The sequence below is a fragment of the Neomonachus schauinslandi genome, chromosome 5 (assembly GCF_002201575.2).
Source record: "Neomonachus schauinslandi chromosome 5, ASM220157v2, whole genome shotgun sequence".
Taxonomy (NCBI): Eukaryota; Metazoa; Chordata; class Mammalia; order Carnivora; family Phocidae; genus Neomonachus; species Neomonachus schauinslandi.
The window spans coordinates 126,279,313-126,305,039 of NC_058407.1; the positions used below are offsets into that span (position 1 = coordinate 126,279,313).

Consider the following 25,727-nt stretch of genomic DNA (forward strand, 5'->3'; position numbering starts at 1 on the left):
AGATATGGGGTATGTTAAACAAACAAACAAAAAGCAGAAACAGACTCATATTTGTAAGAAAGAGACTCATAAATACAGAGAACAAACTGGTGGCTGCCAGAGGGGAGGGGAGTAGGGGGAATGGGCAAAAAAGTGAAGCGGGGTGGGAGATACAGGTTTCCAGTTACAGAATGAGTAAGTCATGGGGATAAAAGACAGCACAGGCAATCTAGTCAGTGGCACTGGAAGAGTGTTGTATGGGGACAGATGGCAGCTATACCTGTGGTGAGCATAAAATACAGACTTGTTAAATCACTATGTTTTACACCCAAAACTAACGTAACATTGTGTTAACTATAATCCAATTAAAAAAAACGACACTGAAGAGAAATTTTCGATGAAGAGGAGTATCCAGATTGTGAAGGGTCTTGTTTGTGTCTCTAGGGAGGCTGTACTTTATTATATATACACTGAGGAGCTAAAAATTTCTAAACATGTGAGGGCTTTAGGACTACCACTGTGGCAATGGTACTGGATAGCTGGGGGGGAGGGGGGGGCGGTGGGGGGGTGGAGGGGTGGCAAGTAGGGAGGCAGAGAGACCAGTTAGAAGGCTCGGTCCAATAGACTTGGGGGTGATAAGGGTCTAGCTGCTGCAGTGGGAGTGGGGGAGGAGAAAAGCACTATATAAAGATATTCAGGAGGCAAAACCAATATTGCCTGGCGCCCTGTTGAAAGTGAGGGATGGGCGCCTGGGTGGCTCAGTTGGTTAAGCAACTGCCTTCGGCTCAGGTCATGATCCCGGAGTCCTGGGATCGAGTCCCACATCGGGCTCCCGGCTCAGCGGGGAGCCTGCTTCTCCCTCTGACCCTCTCCCCTCTCATGCTGTTTCTCTGTCTCTCTCTCTTTCTCTCAAATAAATAAATAAATAAATAAATAAAAAGAAAGTGAGGGATGAGGGAGAGAGGTCGGGATGACTGAGGTCTGGTTTCGATGACTGGCTGGACAGTGATGGGAATGCCATTCACTGAGACTAAGAGAAAAGCAGGTAACAGAGGTGAGGGAAAGACGGGAGAGAATTATGTTTATATGTGGAGAGTTGGAGACATCCTCGGAGAAGCACACAGAAATGTCTAGGAAGCAACCAGAAATAAGGAAACTCAAAGAGAGGGAGGAGTTGAAGACAATTATCTGGAGGTAATCACATAGGTGTAAGAGCTGAAGTCAAGGAAGTAAATAGAAGCGTCACCTCAGGCAGATAGATGACAGAACCTTGGAGAATACCAACAATTAAAGAGTGAGCAAAACTTGCAGTCGAGAGACATTTTTATTAAGAAGAAAAACCCCACGCATAGAAAACAAAAAATACTTTTAAAGATCTCTTAAGCAATTTACAAGTAAAACTGAGTTTGAAAAGCTTTTCAATTCTCCTGAATATTTCATTAGGTTGGAATTCTCTATAATCATTTGTAATTTATACTACAAACAACAACAATTCCAATTTATTTGATTGGCTGAGATTCTCAGAAAAAAACTTTTATTCCTACTAACAACTGGGCATGGGTGGATATAATCTGAATTACAAAGAAAAGTACACCCAATGTGCTTTGTTGAAAACCAGTGGGCTTTCTCTGTATTAATGAACATGCACCAATAATCCTATGAGAAAGTGCTATTAATATCAATGTTTATCACATGAGGTTACCAAGGCTCTGAAAGGTGAGAGATCAAATAAGTGGTAGGGAGGGCACTAAACCCGCAAGGATGGAGGTTCTAGAGCTGCTGTTAGGGGCGCCTGGGTGGCTCAGTCGGTTAAGCGTCCGACTCTTGATTTCGGCTCAGGTCATGATTTCAGGGTCATGTGATTAAGCCCCACATTCAGTGTGGAGTCTGCTTGTCTCTCTTGCCCTCTGCCCCACCCACCGTCTTGCGCACGCGTGTTCTCTCTCTCTAAAAAAGAGCTGTTGTTAAAGCTCTCGGATTTCAGCTAAAAAAATAAAACAAAACACCATAAGTATCAGATGCATCTAAAAAAATGTCCTTGATCATCTTTAATAGTTCCACATAATAAATTTTTCATTTCAAAAGATTCCTTGCGCCTTTTTTTCCTAGTTTACGTCTAAACATTTTAATTGTGGGGCACCTGGGTGGCTCAGTTGGTTAAGCGACTGCCTTCAGCTCAGGTCATGATCCCGGAGTCCCGGGATCGAGTCCCACATCAGGCTCCCTGCTCGGCGGGGAGTCTGCTTCTCCCTCTAACCCTACCCCCTCTTGCGCTCTCTCTCTCACTCTCTCTCTCTCTCTCAAATAAATAAATAAATAAAAATCTTTAAAAAAATAAATAAACATTTTAATTGTAAAAAACTGCTATTTTATGAATTCTTTTACCCTTAAAACAGATACATACTTTTATTCTGACTTTTAATTTTGAGGAATTAAAAAATACATAAAAGTACAAAGTGCACATGTATTGCTTTTATAAGAAGCCTATTCAAGTTTACTTTAGAATTTAATATTTTGTTTTGTAACATATACAAATATGGAATTTCTATGTTGTACACCTGAAACTTAAATATAACATTATGCCAATTATACCTCCATAGGAAAAAAAGGTAATATTTGGCTTCCAACTAACCATTAGTTCATGATCAATGATAAAACTGAACTGTCTCTTTTCTTAATTTAAATGTATCTAAAACATACAGGGAGATGGAAGGAGAGAAATGACTAAGGAACTTGAATAAATAACAGGGCATTATCTTAATGGTTAGTGTAGTAGCAGAACTACTACCATTCTCATATTTGAAATGTGATTTAATCATGTGGGTGCCATAGTTTTTATAAATCTGGTAACAGAGGATAGTTACTATGATTCTATAAAAAACAAGGCAGATTAAGATTCTATATCTACCTGTTTTTAAAATACTACAGGAAACCCAAAAGGCACAATTCCAAAACACAAATCTTCATTGTCTAATGTTTTTAATGCTTCGATATTCCTACAAATACTGATTTCAGCCCTCGGTTAATCCTCATATTGCTACTTTAAAACAGGTATACATTTTAATGCATATTTGCATTCTTCCATCCTATAACATTTATTTTTTAAGTGTTGATTGGTTTAACATTTAATGTTAGTTTAAAAGCCTGGTTAGTTTCAGAATGTAGAAGTGAGAATGTCTGTGGTATGTGAGATTATTGTATAAGGCTTTTTCTTATTAAGATGATTAACCAGATGGCCCAGTACAGTTCTTGCAAGAGAAGAGTGCAGAGCCAACTAGTTAAGCCTGAATGTAAAGGTCAACGATAGCATTTTCAAGAGCTCAGCTGAAATACTGCAAAGAACGCTGTGTGTGAATATTTAGATTCCATTAACATTCTGGAGAAGGTAGGTTTAAAAAGCAAAAATGAGTAAGATAATCAGTGTACTAACAACACTGGAATTTTTACAATCCTTATACATAAATTAATGGACCTAAAACTTGTTCTAAGAGTCTCAATTCTTTTTATGAGTTTAATTAAAACACTTCCTTTATATTATCTTTGAGACTTCTGTTATTTTAAATTCATACAGCTCTACTTCCTCCTCTTGTCTGCTGTCTCACCTTGAGGCATGATGTAGTTTTCTCACGATCTTGTTATTTCTACATAAGCGCCTACTTGGTGCAGCTCATTTCTCTGGGGGTCCCACAGGCCTGGGTTGTGGAGTCTTCCCAGAGCACTTTGTATTTGCATCTTCTAGGTGTCTCAAGGGTAAAAATGACTGGAGGACTGACTTTTACATTAATTTCTTAGTTAATGGGAGCTCTCCAACAGGCAGGTGGTTCAAATTCCGTTTTCCAAAGTTCATAATGAGATATAGGCCTGAGGTTTCAACTTTTTAAAACGAAAAACCCAAAGCCCAAGGGGTTTCAGTCCTGCTTCCCTGTCTCTGTGCCAATGGATGAATTTTTTTTCTTGTTCACCCTTTACTGAAGGTGCAAAAAACGGTCTCTTTTCCAAATCCTCACTTTATTTTGGCTTAATGCTTGGCTTCCAGTCCTATAAAGGGATTAAAAGTTATGTCTCTTATCAGCTCTGATAATGACCCCTAAAAGGCTTACCTACCTAACCCTCTGATTTTCCATCCTCTTTACATTTCTTGCAACTGGGATTTACCTTTTGTTTCTGTGAATTCAGCTATGCATTTAAATTTCTGTGCTATAGTTTATATTTTACCCAGCATCTCTACGTAATGTGTAACAAAAGATTTTTCAAGTTATCTTAGCCTGCTACTTAGCTAAAACCAAAAATTAATGATCAGTTTCTTAAAGCTCTTTTATAATTACAAATAAGAACATTTTGAATCTCATTTGAACATCTCTGCCAACCTGAACAGTACTAGCTGTAATGAGTACTTACTAACCATTTTCATGTACACTTATGAGCTTATTGTGTGTGTCTGTGTGTGTGTGTCTGTGTGTTTAAATCCCACTTCTAAATTTTTTTTCCTGGGTAAGTATTTTATTATAACTTGGAAGATTTCTTTGAAATTTTCAACAGGTTAACAACATAAAGTAGTATTAAATCAAAGTCACTGCTTTACAGTCTGGATAGAAAGGAAACTCCTATACTGAATTATAATTATAGTTCCTCTAGCTGGCCATTAAAAATCCAAATATACACAAATGTTATTAAATGATGAATGTTACATTATCTACAATGGAAATTACAAACTAAAAAAAATTCTCAGGTACAAAAATAGTAAAGATTTTATTTTGGAAAAAAACCAACAAAACCCAAAAGTCTATCCTGATGAAAGCTACTATGAAATTATACCAGTGCATTTTAAAAACATTTTGAAATTAGCCAGTTAATAGGAATTTTTGAGAGTAATGTTCTAGATCCAAATTTTTAAAAAGAAAAGAAAGGAAAAAATGTCTTAGCCCCAAACTGCAAGGACTGTGCGCAGCCAGCACTGATCCCTGGCAGGCAGGAAGGCCATCTTTTTTCTTTCATTTCTACTCAAGGTACTGCCCAAATTACTCCCTCAACTTCAACAAGACTGCATTTCCTGTCAGCCACCAGGTCTTAGCATAAACAGACCTATTCGTTATGCCCTAAACCATGTCTTAAGATTGACATACTTTTTTCTGTGAACTTCCTGTGATCAACAAGTTTTTATCATGCTGTTCCAAATATTTCATACATCAAAAGAGAACAAATGTAATACATTCAATGATAAGGATGTGGGTGTGTGGAACAGAGGGGAGCACAACCAGGAAAATATGGATGTACTCTAGTATACAGATGAGGCGGAATGTGTCCCCTGCTTTGTTACAAGGAAAGAAGGAGAGGACCAGAAAAGGATCCATGTGCCTGCACTGTGCTGAGCTGTGCTACAATTCAGAAACAGACTACAAGAAAGAGCTAGATGGAGATGAAAACAGAGACTACGCTAGTGGAAAACTTTTTTTTTTTTAAGATTTTATTGATTTATTTGACAGAGAGAGACGCTGCAGGAGAGGGAACACAAGCAGGGGGAGTGGGAGAGGGAGAAGCAGGCTTCCCGCGGAGCAGGGAGCCCGATGTGGGGCTCGATCCCAGGACCCTGGGATCATGACCTGAGCCGAGGGCAGACGCTTAATGACTGAGCCACCCAGGTGCCCTGCTAGTGGAAAACTTTTAAGTTGAAGATGAAGCCTATGTGTTGGGGCTAAGGGGTGAGATTCTGGCACTGGATGTACAGATTTACAATATTACCTACTCACAGGATATGAGCTGGGCCTCTAATTTGGGCCAGTCACATGGCAGGAGTAGGGGAAGGAGAATCACACTATTGGTATACTCTGAGAATAATACCTACATGAATTTACTCTAGGCAACTTAGATATTACCTAAGTCCATTGGCTGAGATCACAATTTCACCATTTTTATAAGTAGTGAGAAAACATCTTCATTAAAGCTTTCTGAAGTGGCTGTAAACACAATCATTAATGTTTTAAAGTGGCATACCACCCTAGATATTTACTAGGGCACAAGTCTGATTGGTAAGCTTTTTTTAAAAGTTGGAAGGTTACATTATACTTCACTGTAAACACTAAGTATAAGAAAAAGTGTAAATTATGGGCAAGAAAAACAAAATGCAGAACCATGGAACCTTAAGCGTAAAAGTTCTGGTGGTGTAGACTATTGCTCATGGGGAACCAAGAGAACCAGGTTAAGAGTACTGGTCACGGATTCCATTCCAGATTTCACTGGTGGTGGAAAAACAAAGATAAAAGTAAAACGATACTGAACTAAGGATCATTGGGTACGTTCATCTGAATTTTCATAGAATTCTTCTTCAGAAAGAGATAAAATATGCTATCTAAAATTAAAACAATCTACAGCAGAGAAAATGTCATCTCATTAATCACAAGGTAAAGATTCTATCAGGTCCAACTTACACACAAGATTTTACTCCTGAGACTACTTGCTGCATTTTAGGATTAATAACCAGTGTTGTGATAATCTTAAGAATGCATACAAATTACGTCAAGCATGGCTGAGTTAAATTACTAAACAAGTGAAATTTCCTGACCTCTAATCAAATCTATCTTGTGCGTGACAAATCCCTCAGAGAAACACTTAATGGATTAATTTTTTCACTCGCTCAGCCCTATCTTCCAAGTGCCAATTGAATACCAGGTATTATTTTCTTGCCTTGGCTGACTGAAGTGACATTAATCAATAAAATAATTACTGAAAGCAGCCTTGAGCCTCAACAAGTCTAACCACATAAAATGTTTCTATCTGGGGGCACCTGGGTGGCTCAGTCGTTAAGCATCTGCCTTCGGCTCGGGTCGTGGTCCCAGGGTCCTGGGATCGAGCCCCACATCAGGCTCCCTGATCAGCGGGAAGCCTGCTTCTCCCTCTCCCGCTCCCCCTGCTTGTGTTCCCTCTCTCACTGTGTCTCTCTCTGTCAAATAAATAAATAAATTCCTTAAAAAAAAAAAGTTTCTATCTGGGCAAATAGTTTGCTCAGTGAATCTAGTGCAGACTGTGTTAAATGTGTCATATTGCAACTTCCACTTTTTAAAGCTCCTATGTACAATAACCAGTTGAGGAACAGGAAAAATAAGAGTACTTAATATTCTGTATCAGCTTACAACTCTGACAGATAGTACAGCTTGTCTCCCTCGAGCTATTCCCAACCTTCATCCTTGCTAACACAATTGTGATTGCTGGATCAGGTAGCACTTGTATTCTGCAGTCCCCTCCGGAATCCCAGGGATGCATGTGCTGCTTAATCTAAGCAGTCCTCAAGGGGTGGGCCTGCACAACCATCATCAGGATAACCTGGGAACTTCTTTGAAATTATATTCTTGGGCCCCACTCCCAGCCTACTGAACCAGAACTTTGGGGAAGGGACCAGCAATCTGTGTTTCATCAAACTCTTTAGATGATCCTGATGCATGCTAACGTCTGACAGCCCTGGTCTAAACCAGTCATCGCAATTCTGTTCCCTCTGCCAACTGCTGGATTAGGCTGGGTCTCTGTATGACCAATGAGCCTATAGAGGCCTCCTGGGAAGCTTCCAGAATGCTTTACTTGCTCACATACAGAGAGGAGTGAGAGGAAACACACCACCCCTTCTATTTTTGGTTCAGATACTGTCATGTCTTCATGTGCTGCCCAGAACTGTAGCAGCAATCTTGAAACCAGTGGGCGATAATCCCAAATACCACATCAGTAAGCCAAGCATGACCACAGGGGAAAAACTGGAAGAGCCTGGCTCCGTGGAGACCTTGAGGAGCAGCTCAATTAACCCCAAAAATACCCACGCTCCAGAGTCCTTGTTAAGTAATATACTTTTTAAAACTCTGTATGTGTAAAATACGTTTAGTTGGCCTTCTGTTACCTTGCAATCCTGACTGGAATATCTTTCTTTTTTTGAGGTAAGCCCCAAAATAGTATAAACAATATAAAGTCATTTTTATAATATTATATAATCTTATACATATCACAGATAATTATATAACTCTATAATGTCTTTTTACATTCTATATTTATACTTATTGTTTTTACTTATATTTTTATTATATAATAAATTCTTACAAAATTAAATTTTTTTTTTTTTTAAAGATTTTATTTATTTATTCATGAGAGACAGAGAGAGAGGCAGAGGCAGAGGGAGAAGCAGGCTCCCCGCAGAGCAGGGAGCCCGATGCGGGACTCGATCCCAGGACCCTGGGATCATGACCTGAGCCGAAGGCAGACGCTTAACCGACTGAGCCACCCAGGCGTCCCACAAAATTAAATTCTTTATGATATTCCGTATTTTAATTTGTAGCATTTTTAAAAGGAGGAATTTATGACTTTACTAAGTGAAAATATAGAAACCATTTAGAATGGCATTACTGAAATTATATTCTGGTTTTGGTTCTACTAACTAGTTTGTGGGAACAAACGACCAAACAGATTTAGGCCTCAATTTTCTAGCCTATAGAAGGAAAGAGATTAAATTACTGACACAATCCTGTCTAATTTAAAAAATTACACTCCAAATTTAATCTTTCAGGGGTCCTTAAAGGCCTATGCGACAAAAGTTCATCTTTCACTAAAGATCCCATCAATACAGATTTTTATGGTGACAAGACTTACAGCTCTGCAGCCTCCTACCAACAAATACTTCCAGAAGGGGGTGACTAATTAGAGCCGCCCAGCTGAAAGACTGCAAGCTCGGTACTTGGGGTTTGTTCCTGCCAACTCCCAATTATTTAGACTAGGAGAAGCATGGTATTCTGTGAGTAAACACTCTTAATCCCAGGCCTCAAATTCACTTGCTGACTTAACTTCCCTCCCATGCAAAAGTCAAAGAGCACAGAAGGCCAAATAGCTGACTGCTATTTTGACCTTCTATTGGACTCACGTTAGATTCAAGCACGATGAAGAGGGGGAGAGGTGGGCTGGGGAGCAGCAGCAGTTCACCAAGCCACAAAGATGATTTAAAAAAGCATCAGCCACGGGGAATTAAAAGCAACTTATAGTAATTTTTGGAAAGGAAAAGATGTCCTCATACTCTCACTGCAACTAGTGTTAAAGGTACACGGAAACTCCTATCTGATGAACTAACAGGTACAGAGCATTTTTAATGTAATATATTTTAAGACCTCTTTCCTTAAAGCATTAGGTATTTAAAAGCTTTATAATGGACAAAGAAGACAGCGACTACTTCCTCGAATCAGAGGGCCTCTCCTAGAATGGAAATGCCACAGCATTATTACTACAACAGGGGCCGCCAAACACCTAGTAACATCTGTGCCAACGTGACCACAAAGGGTGGACAATGAAATATCAAAACAATATAAAGCTCTTCTCTGTAAATGAACCAGAAATATCAATACTGGTAAACCCCCTTTATAATAAACTTACAATTTAACCAGACTCATTTATTATCACCGAACTTCATTCCCTTCATTCTTGTAATACTAAAAACAATGGCCAAGCTACACAACTCAGAGGCAAAAGACTAGGTGCACAACTGACATGCAGTGAATTTATTTTTCTGTGCCAGGCTTCTCCTCAAAAAAGGATCTGAAGCTGAAATGGGGTAAATGGGCAGGGCAGACTCCACGGACGGATAGGGAAGAAGTGGCATGGGTACACAGTATTTGCACCCCTATTCACCCGCTTAGTTGCTGGATTTTGTGATATGCTTTACTTTAGAGACCAGTTTAAATATTAGTTTAAGTGTAATAACTGGTCTGTTTACGATGGGTAAGATGGGAAATCTAGAAGAATACCTATTTGATGACAGAACAAGAGAGCATAAAGAGCTCACCGGCAGGTCACCAGTGCAAGTAGGTTACCTGCCTATGAGTCCTTTAGCTAAAGAGTAACTGGCAAAGAAAGGAAAACAGCAATTCCCCTTCCTGAAATGTATGCTGAGAAAAAAATCAGGAACATGCACAAAAATTTAGCTCAGGGATATTCACTGTAGGACTATATAAAAATAGAATGCTGATCAAACAAATCATGCTGTAGCTATCCAGTGGAATACCATTAAGGTAATTTTAAACAATGATACATATAAGTATTAAATGACACATAAAGATATTAGCTATATACTGCAGGCCACTAAGGAATATGAACTACAGGATCCCATTTTTGTCTTAAAATATCACAATATGGTTAGAGACAGGTATATTTATATTATACGTATGCACAGAAAGAATTCTGGAACTACATAAAACCAACTGTGGTGAGATCATGGGTGCTTCTACATTTCCTGTTTTTGTTTAGCTCAAATTCTTAATTTTGTTTTTCTATGATAAGCATATACTGATTTTACAATGAGAAAAAAAGATTACCAAATTAATGGGCAGATACAAAGAAAGCCCTTGATATTTACGAATATTCATTTACTGTCAAAGGAAAAGAAATGTTTGCTTTAATAGGTCCTGTCATATGGAACTGCTGTTGTGTTGTTGGTTTGTTTTTTTTAAGATTTTATTTATTTATCTATTTGAGAGAGAGAGAGAGCACACGTTGCGTGGAGGGGCAGAGGGAGAGGGAGAAGCAGACTCCCTACTGAGCAGTGAGCCGGACGTGGGGCTCAATCCTAGGACCTGAGCTGAAGTCAGACGCTTAACTGACTGAGCCACCCAGGTGCCCCGGAACTATTGTTTTTAACGGTACTAGAAGTAATGGGATTTCACCTTCAGCAAAACTCTCATAAGTACAGAAACTACTGACATGGGAGATCAAGAGACATACTTACGGCTGAGTGAAGTCACGAGTGATGAAATCAGAACTCTTGAACAACAGAAAGATGTCGCTGAGGGTTTTACATTTCAGAGAACTGTTCATTGCTATCCAGTATGCATCCTAAATAATAATAATAAAGCACATGCAACTTAGCATATATTTCAAGTTGGTTGCTATGAATGAGGCTCAGGCCTACATACAAAGCTGATAATGCACACTACTTTTAAAGAAAAAGCTCAGTTGAGACATTTTAGCTATACCGTTCAATGTCAAATCACACTTCTGAACAACCGAGAGCAGGGCCACTGCATGTTGCTTGCTGGGTTATGAACACTGAGCTGTTAAGGCTCTCACCTTCCCACTCAGGCCCAAGCACTTCCCCGTGTTTGTCTTACTGATGATGAAAGAGGGGTGAAGAGCATATCAGAAGTGCTGACACTTCAGCTAAAAGATCAAGATGCAAAGAAAGAGCCTAACCAGCTACTCTCTAAGAAAAAGGAGATCCTTTCTCTCTTCTTGCTCTTGGGTAGTGACAGCCGGGACACCTGAAGTGTGAGGACTGGAGCAGTTCAGACCCATGTCTACCAAATCAGGGAGAGAGGAGATGGGAGATTCTGCACCACTGCAGCTTTCAGTGGTGAATGTCTCCTACCTATGAACCAAAAAAAGGTAAGAACAGCAGGCACACCAGGCACAAAGCTTAGCAAAACACGCCTAAAAATGACAGAATAATTAAGTCATTTATTAAACATACTTCTCCCACAGATCAGACACAGGGCAGTAATCTAATGTTGAGAAAACAAATGATTGCAAAAAACTACCTAATTATCCACACATGAAAGACAGCCATGGCACATGGCAGGCACACAAAATAAAATATAAATGAACAAAGGAATAACTTCAAACCACAAATAATCTACCATTCGTAAGTGGAAAGCCCCAGCCCAGCTCAGCAGTAAGAAATGATTCAAATTACTGCTCATGTACAAACTAAAAATGAGTTTTAATAACTTCTTTATAATAACTTTTATAATTTCTCCCAGTGAAAAAGATGCTGAACTTCTGGTGGAGAATGGCACACTGACCAGAGATTTAATTCCACTGAAACAACAGCAGATGCACAGAAAACCGTGAACTCCAGGGAAAGCAAAAGGGTGAACAAAAACACTAAGTCATCCTGTACGGTCTCCATCCGATGTGCGCAGAGTGTCTGCGCTACCAGAGTTGCAGAAACACTGCATCCTGACCTAAGCGAAACGGGACAGTACTCGAATGAGGAGAGTGGAATATAAATCAGCGGGAACGGGAGGTGAGAGGACAGAATCTTCTCGTTCCTGAGGGGGCAGCAATAATGAATATGGACAGCTAAAGGACGGAGCGGTAGAGGAAAACAACGAAAGGATGAACTGAAATAGGGACAGCAGCTGCCTCTGGGGAGTGAGAAACGGGGAAGCAAAGGACGTGTCAGGACCTACTGGTTTGGGGAGCAGAAGTCCAGCTCTTTTAAAAATGTAAATGATGTACATGTGGAACTAATTTTAATCAGTAAAAATAAAGGCTAGATTAGGTACAACTTGTCATTCATCTTAGAATAAGAAAAGAAAGACACATGGGATGATTTTTGAAAATGCAAGTAAGTCTGATTCCTTAAGTGAACTTTGCTGCCATAGTGGTTTTCTACTGGATTAGAAAGAAGAGTGAATTTTTCCACAGACCTTGATGTAAAAAAAAAATTTTGTCAATGCAATGTCATAACGATAAAACACAATTTAAGAAAATGTCAGCTGATTTCCCGAATGGCTCTATGTCTAGGTCCTGTGACGTTTTAATTCTCATTATTTTTCAGTAGAGAAAAATTTCTGTTACACTGAACAGCTGAAGTTTTGAAAGGGGCAGAGAATGGCCTTCCTCTGATTCTAGCATGATCAGCAACACAAGAGGTTACAACAACTGTCTTTTAGCAAAATATATAGTATTTTACAGACTCAGGAAACTGCAAAATCAGGAAAGTAGGAGGGGGAAAATAAAAATAAATACCACAGTGTTTTCCCTAGAATTAGGAATAAAATTCTAGGCTCTCTGTGGGTATACAAAAAGAAATGAATAGCAAAACAAAGAATATTCAAATAGTAAGAGATTTACTGATGTGTTCCTACCCTTGGGGCACTCCAGTTAAGCTTAGGAAATACACTGCCCCCCAGGGAATTGATAGCTTCTTGGACTTTCGTGGTGAACTCGGGAAATTCCGGTGCCTACAGAGAAAAAGGAGAAATCATTTAGACAGGTTGATAACATCACAATAAATACAGAAAACAAGATCAAAATCTCAAACAATTAAGCATGTTAAAAATAAGTTAGAATACAAATTACTATCAGAATTTCTGAACTGAGGTAAACAAAATCAATGATCAAATATTTACCAGAAAGGGAAAAAAATAACAAGTGCCCAAACGGTACTTTCCAAAAACAATCAAAACCCAGGAAGCTTAAAAGACAGATGTCACGAGGCATCTGGGGTATGAGGAAGGACTGAATGGTTCTCTGAACATCTAAAGAACCAACAGTTATTAAGTGAAGAGACAGATGGAATGTCACCTGCACCCATACTCCAATGCTCCGAAATATCACCTCACATTTAAAGGGCCAGAAGCCTTTCCATCTGGAGGAAAAGATTCTTGGACATATCCCCAAAAGCCTTCAGGAGAACGAGAAATAAATGATGTGCTTAACTGTATTTAAACACTGCTATTTCCAGACAAGTTTTAATATAAACAAAACTCAAAAATAGGATGGTGGTGCAGTTAAAATGTTCTTTCCTTTTTGATTGATTTTAAAATGCACAGTTTATATATGCAAGTAACCAAAACGTCCTAAATGTCACTTCAACCAGGAAGTAAAGAGAAATTGTGTGAAGAAACACTCTTCTGCACTCTTCTGTGAGCCTTATGTCCCTAGCTAAGGAGCACATGAACATTAGCAGAGAAAAGGGGACTAAGAGAATAGGAAGTGTAGCCTGCAAGGGACAGAATACAAAAATATTAACAGGTTTACTACAGTCACATTATCCCTTTATATCTGCCGCCCCCTATTGGGCAACTGCAAATTTTGAAAAAGTCCAGTAACGACAAGTTCTTCCACAGGGGCAAAAAAGTTAGACTAGGTCTAGAATGAGCGAAACTACACACTGCAAAAATATATCAAATGGCTTCTGTTGATCCCCTTAATCTAATCCAGTTACAACGGAGAGAAAACTGTGTTAAGAAGGGCGCCTGGGTGGCTTAGTCGTTAAGCGTCTGCCTTTGGCTCAGGTCATGATCCCAGAGTCCTGGGATGGAGCCCCACATCGGGCTCCCTGCTCTGCGGGAAGCCTGCTTCTCCCTCTCCTACTCCCCCGATTGTGTTCCCTCTCTTGCTGTGTCTGTCAAATAAATAAATAAAATCTTTAAAAAAAAAAAAAAAGGCCTTTCCCCTTTAAAAAAAAAAAAAAACTCTGTTAAGAGTCTGGGAAACAGGGGTGCCTGAGTGGCTCAGTTGGTTGAGTGTCTGCCTTAGGCTCAGGTCATGATCTCAGGGTCCTGGGATGGAGCCCCGCCATCAGGCTCCCTGCTCAGTGGAAAGCCTGCTTCTCTCTGTCTCTGCTGTTCCCCCTGCTTGTGTGTTCTGTCAAGTAAATTAAAAAATCTTAAAAAAAAAAAAAAAAAAAAAAAGTCTGGGAAACAGACCAAAAAACATCAGTTTAAAACAAAAGGTGACCTATCCCCCAAACTAGAAACCAGCTTTAAGCAGTAAGCTAGTGAGTAAAGGAGGGAGAGATCACAGCAGACTGGACTGGACCCCCCCTTCCTTTCTGCTACAGATGTCTGTGATCTCTAGACAGGTTGGCAGCATCTTTAGTATCTGCCACCGTGTCCATCTTCCGTGTGACATTGTCAGCTTAGACACAGGAAATCAAACAGGAGCCATTCTGAGAGGCTTTCAAAATGAGTAACAGCCTGAGTCCTTTATCTACCATTTGCCTCTCCCCATGAGAAGGAATTATGATCTATGTTAAGCCAATAATTTCCTTATGATCCGCTGAAGTTACTGATGTGGCTCAGCTAGGGTTCTATGCATAAAAACACTTACCTAAAATCTGCATTAGCAATATTTTCGATGAATGGTGTAGTTATACAAAATTTACAACGTGAAAGGATTCATTCTTCAAAGACAAAACAATTTAATTTTCCTAACCCATAAAATTTCACATTGCTTTATATTTATGTATTATATTTTGAGAAGTGACAAATCACCTCAAATCCTCAAATTATTCAACTTCAGGAAATCCTGCTATAAGGATCCTAAAACAAATTTAAATTATAAAAAGTTTATGTATTGTGGAGAAAAATGTGTGCTTCAGTGGAAGACTATGTATTATCTACCTACAGCATACCCTCTGGATTATCTGATTCTAGCTAGGTCTATGAGCTGTTTTATAACTTGGCAAACTGTAGGTTAAGTGATAACAATGAAAAGTTTTTCTATGGACATAAAAATTCTATCCTGCCTGACAGAGAGCCAGTTGTCTTCCCCCGACACACACACCCTTGAGGGAAGCAAAACCAATTCTGCCTCATTTATGTATTCATTTCAGTATTTCTAATCTATGTGTCTGTCCTTTGGATTCTCTTTGGAACCAGTTAAAACATCTGCCTAGATCCCTCATGAGTTAAATAAAACCTTCAACATGTGTTAGAGTTTTATATCAATATGGAATCATGATTCTACCTTTTTCTGAAAATTACCTTTCAACAGATTTAACTAATAGAATTCTTTTAAGCTCATAGCTCAAGGAGTTGATTCAAATATGCAATATACCTCAGTTTTCCAGGAAAAGGTTCCTGTTGTGATTGATAAAATCTACATTTTTTATCATATCTGGGGACTTTCTGTGATCCAAACCCTCCTGTCTTTCCAACTACACCTACCATACCCATTCTTTTTTTTAATTATGAAATATTTAAAATATACAAAAAAAATATATACACCTGTGTTCCTGGATCCATACGTTCAACAATTTGGTATACTTAACCCAGACCTTTAAATTTCCTAAGGGAACAAGGTTACAATATAAATGAAGCTTCTTACCTCCTCACTCTCCTCCCTAATCCTAATCCTTCCCCTCCCCACAGGCAATCAGCATTACAGACTTGGGCGTATTCTTCCAGAATCATGATTTATACTTAATAATAATATATGCCTGTCCATTAATTATAGCATTTTAAAAAATTAACTGTCATTAGTATGTATACTTTTAGCAAACTGCTCTCACTTTTGAGATTTACCCCCCTCAACTGAGTTTTCCCATTTTAAATTCCATGTTTCTGTATCTAGATTAATGGACTATTACCACTCGTCAAAGCTTTTATTTCCCTCGTTGGGTCTTGGCCCACACTCCTTATAAGAGTCTTCTGCCATGAATGTTTCCCTGCTCAACAACATCTAGTTCCATCCAGCGAAACCCAAGTCACTTTAGTAACTTTTTATTTTGAAATAATTTCAGACTTTAAGAAGCATTAAAAGAAGAGTAGTAAGAATTTCCATATACTCCTCAGCCAGGCGTTTACCACATGTTTTAGCCTTCCCCATCCCAAAACTCTCTCTCTTACAGATCTATGCAGATGTGTGCATTTATTTATATATGTGCACATATAAAACAAATTTTTTTCTTACATTCTTAAAGTATGTAGAAGTCACGATGCCCTTTTACCCCCAAATACTTCAGTATGTTTCCTAAAAGATCAGTAACATTCTTTTACAGAACCTAGCAAAATTATCAAAGTCAGGGAGCTAACACTGATAGAATACCATTATCTCATTTACAAATCTTATTCAAAATGTACCCATTTTCCCAGTGTCTTTTATAGCAGAAGAAAAACATTTCTTTTTGACTGAGGATCCAGTCTAGAATCGCACCACTGCATTTAGCCGTCATGTCTGCGCAATCTTTAATCTGTAACAGTTCTTCTTTCTGTTGTCCTTTATCTTTCGTGACCTTGACATTTTTGAAGAGTACTGGCAGTTATGCTATATAATTTCCAAAAAATTGCATTTGCTGGAGGTTTCCTCATCATTAGATTTAGGTTATGCATGTTTGGCAGGAGATGTGTCCTTCTTAGCGCATCATCAGGAGGTATCAGGAGGTACACAATGCAGGTCTGTCCCATCACTGGCAAGGTTTTTGATCACTTGGCTTCCAGGTCTTTCCACTGTAAACTATTTTCGTCTTTATAATTAATAAGTAATTTTGGTGGAAATATCTTGAGAATATTCAAGTATCCTCTTTCTCATCAAATACTCACCCACGAGTTTTAACATCTATTCCATCAATTATTACTGTGATGGTTGCCAAATGGTGATTTCCAATTCTATAATTCCTTATACATTTGTGAGCTGGTGCCTTTTCTACTATAAAGGGCTTTCCTTTCTGCTCCCATTTATTGAATATAGCCATTTATTTGTCAGTATGGGATCACAGACCACTGATCTTAGCAAATGGCTATACTCCACTAATATCCCTGTTTTGACACTCAGCTATTTGGCCAGTGGGAACCCATTTGAGCTGGCCTCTGTGTCCTTTCTGTCATGTCTGCCTCATTCTTACTTTCTGACACAAGCTGTCGCAAGTTCATCTTCACTTTCCTACCCCCAGCCTTGACTTTCTCCAAGGAGCTTCAATTCCTTTTAGTTGAGAAGGTATCTAGAAACCAAGATCAGGGCACTGGGTATGCTCACTGCTACCATGATGTCACCGTATCACTGCTTCCAGTCCTTAGTGAATGGAGCATGGTAGATACACACACATAAATTATTAATTTCCCTATCTAGTCATCTATTAGAAAGCATGAGTTGGCACTGATAATCCTCACCACTTTTAGGGTCCAGGTCAAATATCATGTCTCCCTTTACCCCTTTCTAGATGACCTCAGTTCTAACTGTTCTCTGTTCTGATAGCACTTTGTCATCTACTCCCAAACTGAGACATCTTTCCCTGGTTTATAAACTCCCTAATGGCAGGAATCAAACCAAATTCATCTTTGTTCAGAATCCACTATAGTGCCCTGAATATAAGAGATAACTAAGATGCATGTTTAACTGAACAGGATTTTCAGAAACGAAGAGTGACTGACTTGCACGATATCCAGAGTAAAATGAACCATGGAAACTTGCCCTTTCTGTATATGTTGGCATGCTTTTTATACAGGAAATATATTGGTTTAGGCATCTCCACTTACTTTTCTTCTATCAGGTCTCTTCCATTAAAATAAACAGAAGTATCTTCTTTAGAATTGTATCAGAATATAACCTTCCCTAAAACTAGTTTCCCTTGTGCCTTGTGTATATTTGCAGGGAATTGTATAAAAACCTTTCTCTTTTATCCCAAGGTATAAGAAGTTTCTTCTTATCTACCGTATTTTTAGAAATACGTTTTACTGCACCATTCCTTTAAAAATATTTTTATTAAAAATATATTTCAAGTTGAATTAGACAACAGCATTCTTATCCTGAAAGACTGTAATACACTCAATCAACTTCTACATTTTTATATAAGATATTGGTTAAAGCCACACACTTCTCTACTCTCACTTGAAAGAAACTGTAATTTTCATGCCATTTAAATATAGTTGAATAAGTGACTACATATTTCACTTTTAGGTTCCAGGTATCTGGGAACCTCAAAGTTCAATGTTAGACTTGATTACTTTTTTCAGAGCTCAACAGAAACAAGTCAAAGCACCAACTATGCACTTAAAATATTTCCTTTAAAATCAAAGGGAAAGAAGGGCAGGCCATGTTTGCCTATAAACAACGATTCAAGTTATTTTTCAAAATAATAGATCAAAGCCAACAGAGAAACACACATTTGAAATAGTGAGTAAAAGGGAATTGAGAGAGATGTGTACTGAAACCCTGAAGCACCTTACGTAGCAGCGTGAGGCTGTCCCCACACTGGCATGGCTCTGCTCTTACCGTAAGCGTAGCCGTGTTCTCATCATCCGACCACTGCACGAAGAGGACAGAAACAAAATATTAAATGTGGATAGTGTACTGGGCTTCCAAAAAGCAATGCTCTATCTAAAAATTATACATAAAAGAGAAAGACATCTCTTTCTGAACACAAACTACATGTCAAAGTGAGGTTTCCGTGTAATTTCTCACTTTACCAAATGTATGCTAAGACGTAAATATCAGAACCATTTCAGGGATCATTTAAATTACAATAGTCTATAGAATGGATTATTTTTTTTGAACCAACCTGTATTTCTTCTGCCTCATCATCACTGTCTGGTTGAGAATGTGTTGGTGGATCTTCCCTAGAAGAACATAAAACAAAAATTAAGCAAGAAAAATGCTTCGGTACCATGTATGTAGTCCTAATTTCAGGTATATTGACTACATATGGAAAAAAAAAAAGCCTCAGACTTGGAGGAGGTTAGGAAAAGTTCATTTTTTGAGGGGCACCTGGGGGCTCAGTCAGTTAAGCATCTGCCTTCAGTTCATGATCTCGGGGTCCTGGGATCAAGCCCCACGTCGGGCTCCCTGCTCAGCGGGAGTCTGCTTCTCCCTCTCCCTCTGCCCGCCATCCCACTCATGCTCTGTCTCTCTCTCGCTCTCTCAAATAAATTAATAAAATCTTTTTTTAAAAAGTTCATTTTTTTGAGACAGAAACTAATAAAAGTTGATATAAAATTAATGAGTACACTTCCAATAAGAGACAGCAGAAGAAACACTTTCTGCCCTCTTCTCAGAAATCACTAGAACCAAGGAAAAGAAAAACTCAAACTCCAGCTCTGAGGACACGAGCAATCATCTACAACTCTGAATCCCAATATATGAGAAAAGCTGTCACAGACAAGGAAGATCAAGTGAGATGAAGAAGCCAAAAGGAATCATCCAAAGAGCTGTTCTACCGAAGAGCTGGAATACCCCCAAAAGGCAAAATCAAGAATCTTTTGCTTATATAGTGAAAACAGAGCATGTGGGCTGGTGTCAAGAATTACCCTGGATCCTGAGGGTTGCTGGAGTGGAGGGGGGTGGAAGGGATGGGGTGGCTGGGTGATGGACACTGGGGAGGGTATGTGCTATGGTGAGCGCTGTGAATTGTGTAAGACTGATGAATCACAGACCTGTACCCCTGAAACAAATAACACATTATATGTTAATTTAAAAAAATGTGTTCCTGAATAAAAATAATGGTTACCTTAAAATACTCCATCACTGGGGCAAACGGATGGCTCAGCTGGCTGAGCATCCGACTCGATTTCAGCTTAGGTCATGATCTCAGGGTTGTGAGATCGAGCCCTGTGTTGGGCTCCATGCTGGGTGTGGAGCCTACGTGAAAAAAGAGGGGGGAGGATTTACCTAAAATACTCCACCATACCCATCTCCCCAAACGTGGAGGGGAGAAATGAGACAAAAATAGCAAATTTGATTATTGATGTAAGCTGAATGATGGGTAGGTGGGGTTTAATCATACTGTTTTCTCATATTGTGTTTGAAAATGTTCAGTGAAAAAGTTAAAATAAAATCTGTCCATGGAGGGCAAAAAAAGAATTACTCTGGATCTGGACGGGCACCACAGAAAGCTACGGGGGAAAGAGGGAAAGAAAAACTCAGACATGCTATCTTTAAAGAAGCCTGTGAGCAAAGCACATGTTGAAAAGGACCAGCTAGCAGCCAATCTTCATTGCCTAGGGAGGAAGCAAAGGCTGAAAACACTCAAGAGTATTCCCTCTCATCAACACAAAACCACAAATAATTGGCCTATGAAGAACTCACCACATCAATGAAAACAATAATAATCAGAACAAGAACCAGCATAGGATCTGTACCAAGAAACTATTAAGAAGGGAGAGAGGCGCTCCTGGTTGGCCATGGGCATTTATCTATCCCTATGCTCCCTCTTGAAACTCTTATTAAAATGGTAGAAAAAAATCCCAAGGAAATAAAGGACCAAAAAGGAAACAACTGCAGAAAAGAGACAGCAATAAAAGTTTGGGAAACAGAAAGCCATTGAGGAGGATAACCCAGAGAGCAACAGGCAGAACCTAGACCTACCACAGATGATGAGATGGAAGCTCTGGGCTACCAACAAGTGACCTGTGTGAAGTCCATAGAAAGGGCAGTAAGACACACACAGCCCTCCTCACCCTGCACACCCTAACAACTAATCCTCCTCCATGAACCAAAGAGGCTAAGGACTCAGGTCCATAATGCCCCAAAGGAAAATGAGGGTGAAATGCTAGAGTATGACGAGAAGCCATGTGAAAATCACACTAACAGCGAGGCCACCAGTCCCCTTCCTCCCACCCTGCTCCCAGAACAGAGATTACATTCTTCTCTGTAGAATGTGAACCACCCAGGAGGACAGACCTACAGATAAGCGTTATCTGGAAAACTTCCATCAATACCTGCTGATTGCTGGCACTCTTAGTCAGCAAGCCCCACCTGGATATATAGTGAGTAAGTGTGAGTGTATGTATCCTCACTCTTAAATATGAATAAAAGCCTAGAATCATTACAAAACTAAAGAAAGGCTGCAAGATGAAAAAAAAAATTTTTTTTAAAAGGAGAGAAAAAAGGTATATATAAGAAATAGACAATAAAGGGACCAGATGAAAAATGTTTTTAAATCATTAATATAAAGATAAAACATAAAGAAGGTAAAAGATAAAAAGATAAAAGAAGATACCGCATCCATGAGAGGAAAACAGGAAGCTGTAAGAAAGGAACAGAGGAGGGGTTCCTGGGTGGCTTAGTCGGTTAAGCATCTGACTCTTGATCTTAGCTCAGGCCTTGATCTCAGGGTCATGAGTTCAAGCCCCACCTTGTGCTCCATGCTGGGCACGGAAAGTACTTTAAAAAAATTTTTTTTTCCAAAGACGAAAAAGAAAGAAAGAAAGAGAGAGAGAGAAAGAAAGAGAGAGAAAGAGAGAAAGAAGGAAGGAAGGAAGGAAGGAAGGAAGGAAGGAAGGAAGGAAAGAAAGAAAGAAAGAAAGAAAGAAAGAAAGAAAGAAAGAAAGAAAGAAAGAGAAAGAAAGGAAAAAGAAGGAAAGGAAAGGAAAAGAAAAGAAAAGAGAAGAAAAGAAAAGAAAAGAAACAAATGAACGGGGGACAGGACTGAACCTGCAGAAATGAAAACATGGTAGCTGCTATTTAAAAATTCAATAGAGGGGCACCTGGGGGCTCAGTGGGTTAAGTGTTTGACTTCAGCTCAGGTCATGACTTCAGGGTCCTGGGACCAAGCCCCACGACGGGCTCCCTGCTCCGCGGGGAGTCTGCTTCTTCCTCTCCCTCTGCCTGCCACTCCCCCTGCTTGTGCTCTCTCTCTTTCTCTGTGTCAAATAAATAAATAAAATCTTTTTTAAAAAATTCAATAGAATGAATGGCGAAATTAAGGAAATTTCCCAGAAAGAACTAAGAAGAGATAAACAACAGAGAATGAAATAAAATTCAGAGAATCCAACAAGATCCAGTATCTAAATAACAGGAGTTCAAGAAAGAGAAACCTGAAAATAAGAGAAAATTGTCAAAGATATAGTATTTTTAAATGTTCCCAAACTGAAAAATACATCTCTAGAATGGAAGGGCTCACCAGGTACATAGCACAGTGAACGGTGGGGGCGGGGAAGGACTCAGGCAATGCGCAAAGATGGCCACAATAATTCTTCCCATCTAGTCTGACACGCTCCTCTGTGGGGCAACTTTGCCACTCTTCCCATCAAAAAATGGCATTTATGTCCCCATTCCTTTAATTTAAACTGGCTTCAAGACTCATTGTGACCAACAAAATGTAGCACAAGTGACACCATGTAATTCTAGGTGTCAGAAGACTTTACAGCCTCTACTCTCACACTTGGAATGCTGCCACCTATGTAAAGAAGCTAAGAGTATTCTTCTGAGATGAGAGACCGCATGGAAAGGAGGCCCAGCATCAACGGCCAGACATGGGAGTAAGGCCACCTTAAAAGCACCCAGGTGTTCAGCAGAACCACCAAATGACAACAGCAACACGATCTTAGCAAGACCAACAGAAGACTCACCCAGTGTCAAGAAGTGTAAAGCCTCTGAGATTTTACCCTTGCAAGCTGACAGGTTAGTTGGCCAGTTTTGTGGACTCTGACAGAAGACGTTAAGACTCCTAGGTCAGAAACAAAGGACTCTTTGACTGACAGCACAGCGTGAAGCATGAGCTTCATCTGTCCATCAGTTCCCGCTGGCCCCTCTGTCCCAGGGGAGGTCAAGGAGTGGCCCAGGTTTGCGTCACAACTGAGGAACCCTGAATTTAGGGAACCTCATCTTTTATAACGGGCTGCAGGTGAACCTGTTCAGTCTCTGACCCAAGGGCAGGGCAGAGACACGGTCTTTACCTGTGCCAGATAGTAAATAAACCTGCTCTCTGCTAGGGAGAGAGCCATCATATCTACCTTCCAAGGCTGTTTGCTATATAAACATCCTGGAAAAGACAATCAAGAACAAAAGCTGTCAGTGCCTCTGCGTGCAAGACAAGCAGTAACTGAGACCCAAGAATTGTCTCTCAACACCCACCTGAGCAATCACTGACAAACAAAATGTTTCTTGTTCTAAGTCACTATGTTTGGGCAATTCAGAGGACTATCATGAAATACAAAAACATGAAAGAGGAATTCTCAAAAACATTCATAAAGAAAACTGGGTCACAATAAAGGAACACAAATCAAAATGACAGAGGACTTCATAGCATTCTAGAAGACAGTAGACCAGACCTTCAAAATCACAAGGGAAATTTTCTGCCTAGAATCCCATGCTAAGCCAATTCACCCCCAAATCTACAGTATAATAAAAAATTTTTTCAGGTATGAAAAGACTCAAAAGTGTTTCCTCCTATGCACTGTAGAGCACGAGATTCGATAAAACGAGTAACTCAAGAGACCCAAAAATGTGATATCCCAGGGACAGAAAATCCAACACAAAATAGTAAAGTATCAAGGTGACAACTGTTTACCAGACCTGAAGAGCTACCAGATTGGAACAGGAGGATGGGGGATTGCTAAAGTGAAATCTCCAGGAACGGAAAATGGAACTCCTCCATTTGGAAGTGTCCATAAGTATTTAGAGAAATAGCTAACAGGTTATGACCTGTCTATTGGAACAATTACTAGGTATTAGTGACAGCCACATGGGAAACAAAGCAAATTCAAAGAATTTGGTTATTAGTAAAGAAAAGGGAATCATAGTACACAATGTGGCTCAGCAGCCACTATAATGTAATAATACTGTGATCACGGACTACTGATTTAACCAAAAACTGTAATGAAGAGAAGAGACTGCGTAAGAAAACTAAATCTTCAAATACTATAACACACAGTCAAGAAATAATATCTAAGGTGGAGATAATATTAAGAAATAATTAGTGTAAGTATATTGTTAAGAAATACAAAGCTACAGACAGAAGCTCCCTTCAAATCTGTTGAGGGTGTATTATATGGTAAGTGTTACAGTAGCAATCACTGGAAAGGCATATCCTCCTCTATAAATCAAGAAATTGACACACTGACTTGTCAATCATTCAATTAATCAATCTGGTGTAATTCTGGTTAACACGTATCAATTAGTTCCCTAAATTTTCTTTTTTTAAAGTAATCTCTACACCCAGTGTGGGGCTTGAACTCACAACCCCAAGATCAAGAGTCGCATGCTCTACCGACTGAGCCAACCAGGCACCCCAGTTCCTAAATTTTTATCAACCCTTTGCACTCCTAAAGAACTGACTTGCCAGATCCATGAAGCTAAGAACCAGACACTGTGATAATACTAACACACTGTCACTTGTGAATCCCTGTCCAAGGAGCTAGCCTTTCTTTCTCTTGCATCTCTCTTTAAATACCACATATTTTTATTTTTATTTTTATTTATTTTTATACTATGTTATATTAATCACCATACATTACATCATTAGTTTTCGATGTAGTGTTCCATGATTCACTGTTTGTGTACAACACCCAGTGCTCCATGCAGTACGTGCCCTCCACAATACCCATCACCAGGCTAATCCATCCCCCACCCCCCTCCCCTCTAGAACCCTCAGTTTGTTTCTCACAGTCCATAGTCTCTCATGGTTTGTCTCCCCCTCCGATTCCCCCCCTTCATTTTTCCCTTCCTGCTATCTTCTTTTTTTTTAACATATAATGTATTATTTGTTTCAGAGGTGCAGGTCTGTGATTCAACAGTCTCACACAATTCACAGCGCTCACCATAGCACATACCCTCCCCAATGTCTATCACCCAGCCGCCCCATCCCTCCCACCGCAATACCACATATTTTTAAATACAACATGGTTATCTTTAATATGGCTTATTTAACCTTTATAATACAAAAGGTACTCAATGAACTTGAAAATGTATCACTTTGTTAGTATAATGAAATACATTTTTAAAATCATATTTATAGCCAGTGTATCCATACAGCTCTTCAGAAGAATTTATTGCAGTGCCTACTGCAAGGTACGTCCCAAAACCTGGTCACCATAAGTGATGGAGAGTATAAATTTGCAAGTTTACTAGACTGGCTTTCTAAGGTGTATCTCTGAAAACTGAGGACTGAATTGGCCAAAGTATGATGCTAATATTTAAAATATTCTACATTTCCTGTATCACATTCGCACAGAGCTGGAACATTAAGAGCGATAGGAAACCTTAAGAGCACTGGCTTTGGAGGCAGACAGAACTTGAGTGTGTCCGTTCCAGCACTATCGGTCAAGAGCTGTGCCCCATTATCCCATCTATAAGACCAGGACAGTGGCAGCAGTTCTACAGTCATAAAGATTCAAATCATGAACATACCTATTCTTGTCTATTATTATTCTGCCTTAAGGGAGACAGGTCAGGAAAGAACAAACTCGGGATCAGAAAGGGACAAGTAAAGATTAGTTCCTGGAAGCAGTGAGTCAGACCACCTGAGTCAGATCCAACCTGTGAGCCCAGTTCCAATATCACCTCTACCA

The 25,727-nt window shown here is 39.4% G+C and overlaps 1 protein-coding gene across 4 annotated transcripts in view; it reads right to left on the bottom strand.

Moving 5' to 3' along the window:
- Positions 1-25,727, bottom strand: part of CDC123 (cell division cycle 123) — a 58,808-nt gene that overhangs the window by 20,254 nt on the left and 12,827 nt on the right. For all 4 annotated transcript variants that reach the window (XM_021696685.1, XM_021696686.1, XM_044915545.1 and 1 more), the window contains 4 exons: positions 19,001-19,058; positions 18,715-18,747; positions 12,864-12,959; positions 10,721-10,827 (listed from right to left, as the gene is read on the bottom strand). In XM_021696685.1, the coding sequence (XP_021552360.1) occupies positions 10,721-10,827; positions 12,864-12,959; positions 18,715-18,747; positions 19,001-19,058 (294 nt within the window). The remainder of the gene's footprint in view (positions 1-10,720; positions 10,828-12,863; positions 12,960-18,714; positions 18,748-19,000; positions 19,059-25,727) is intronic.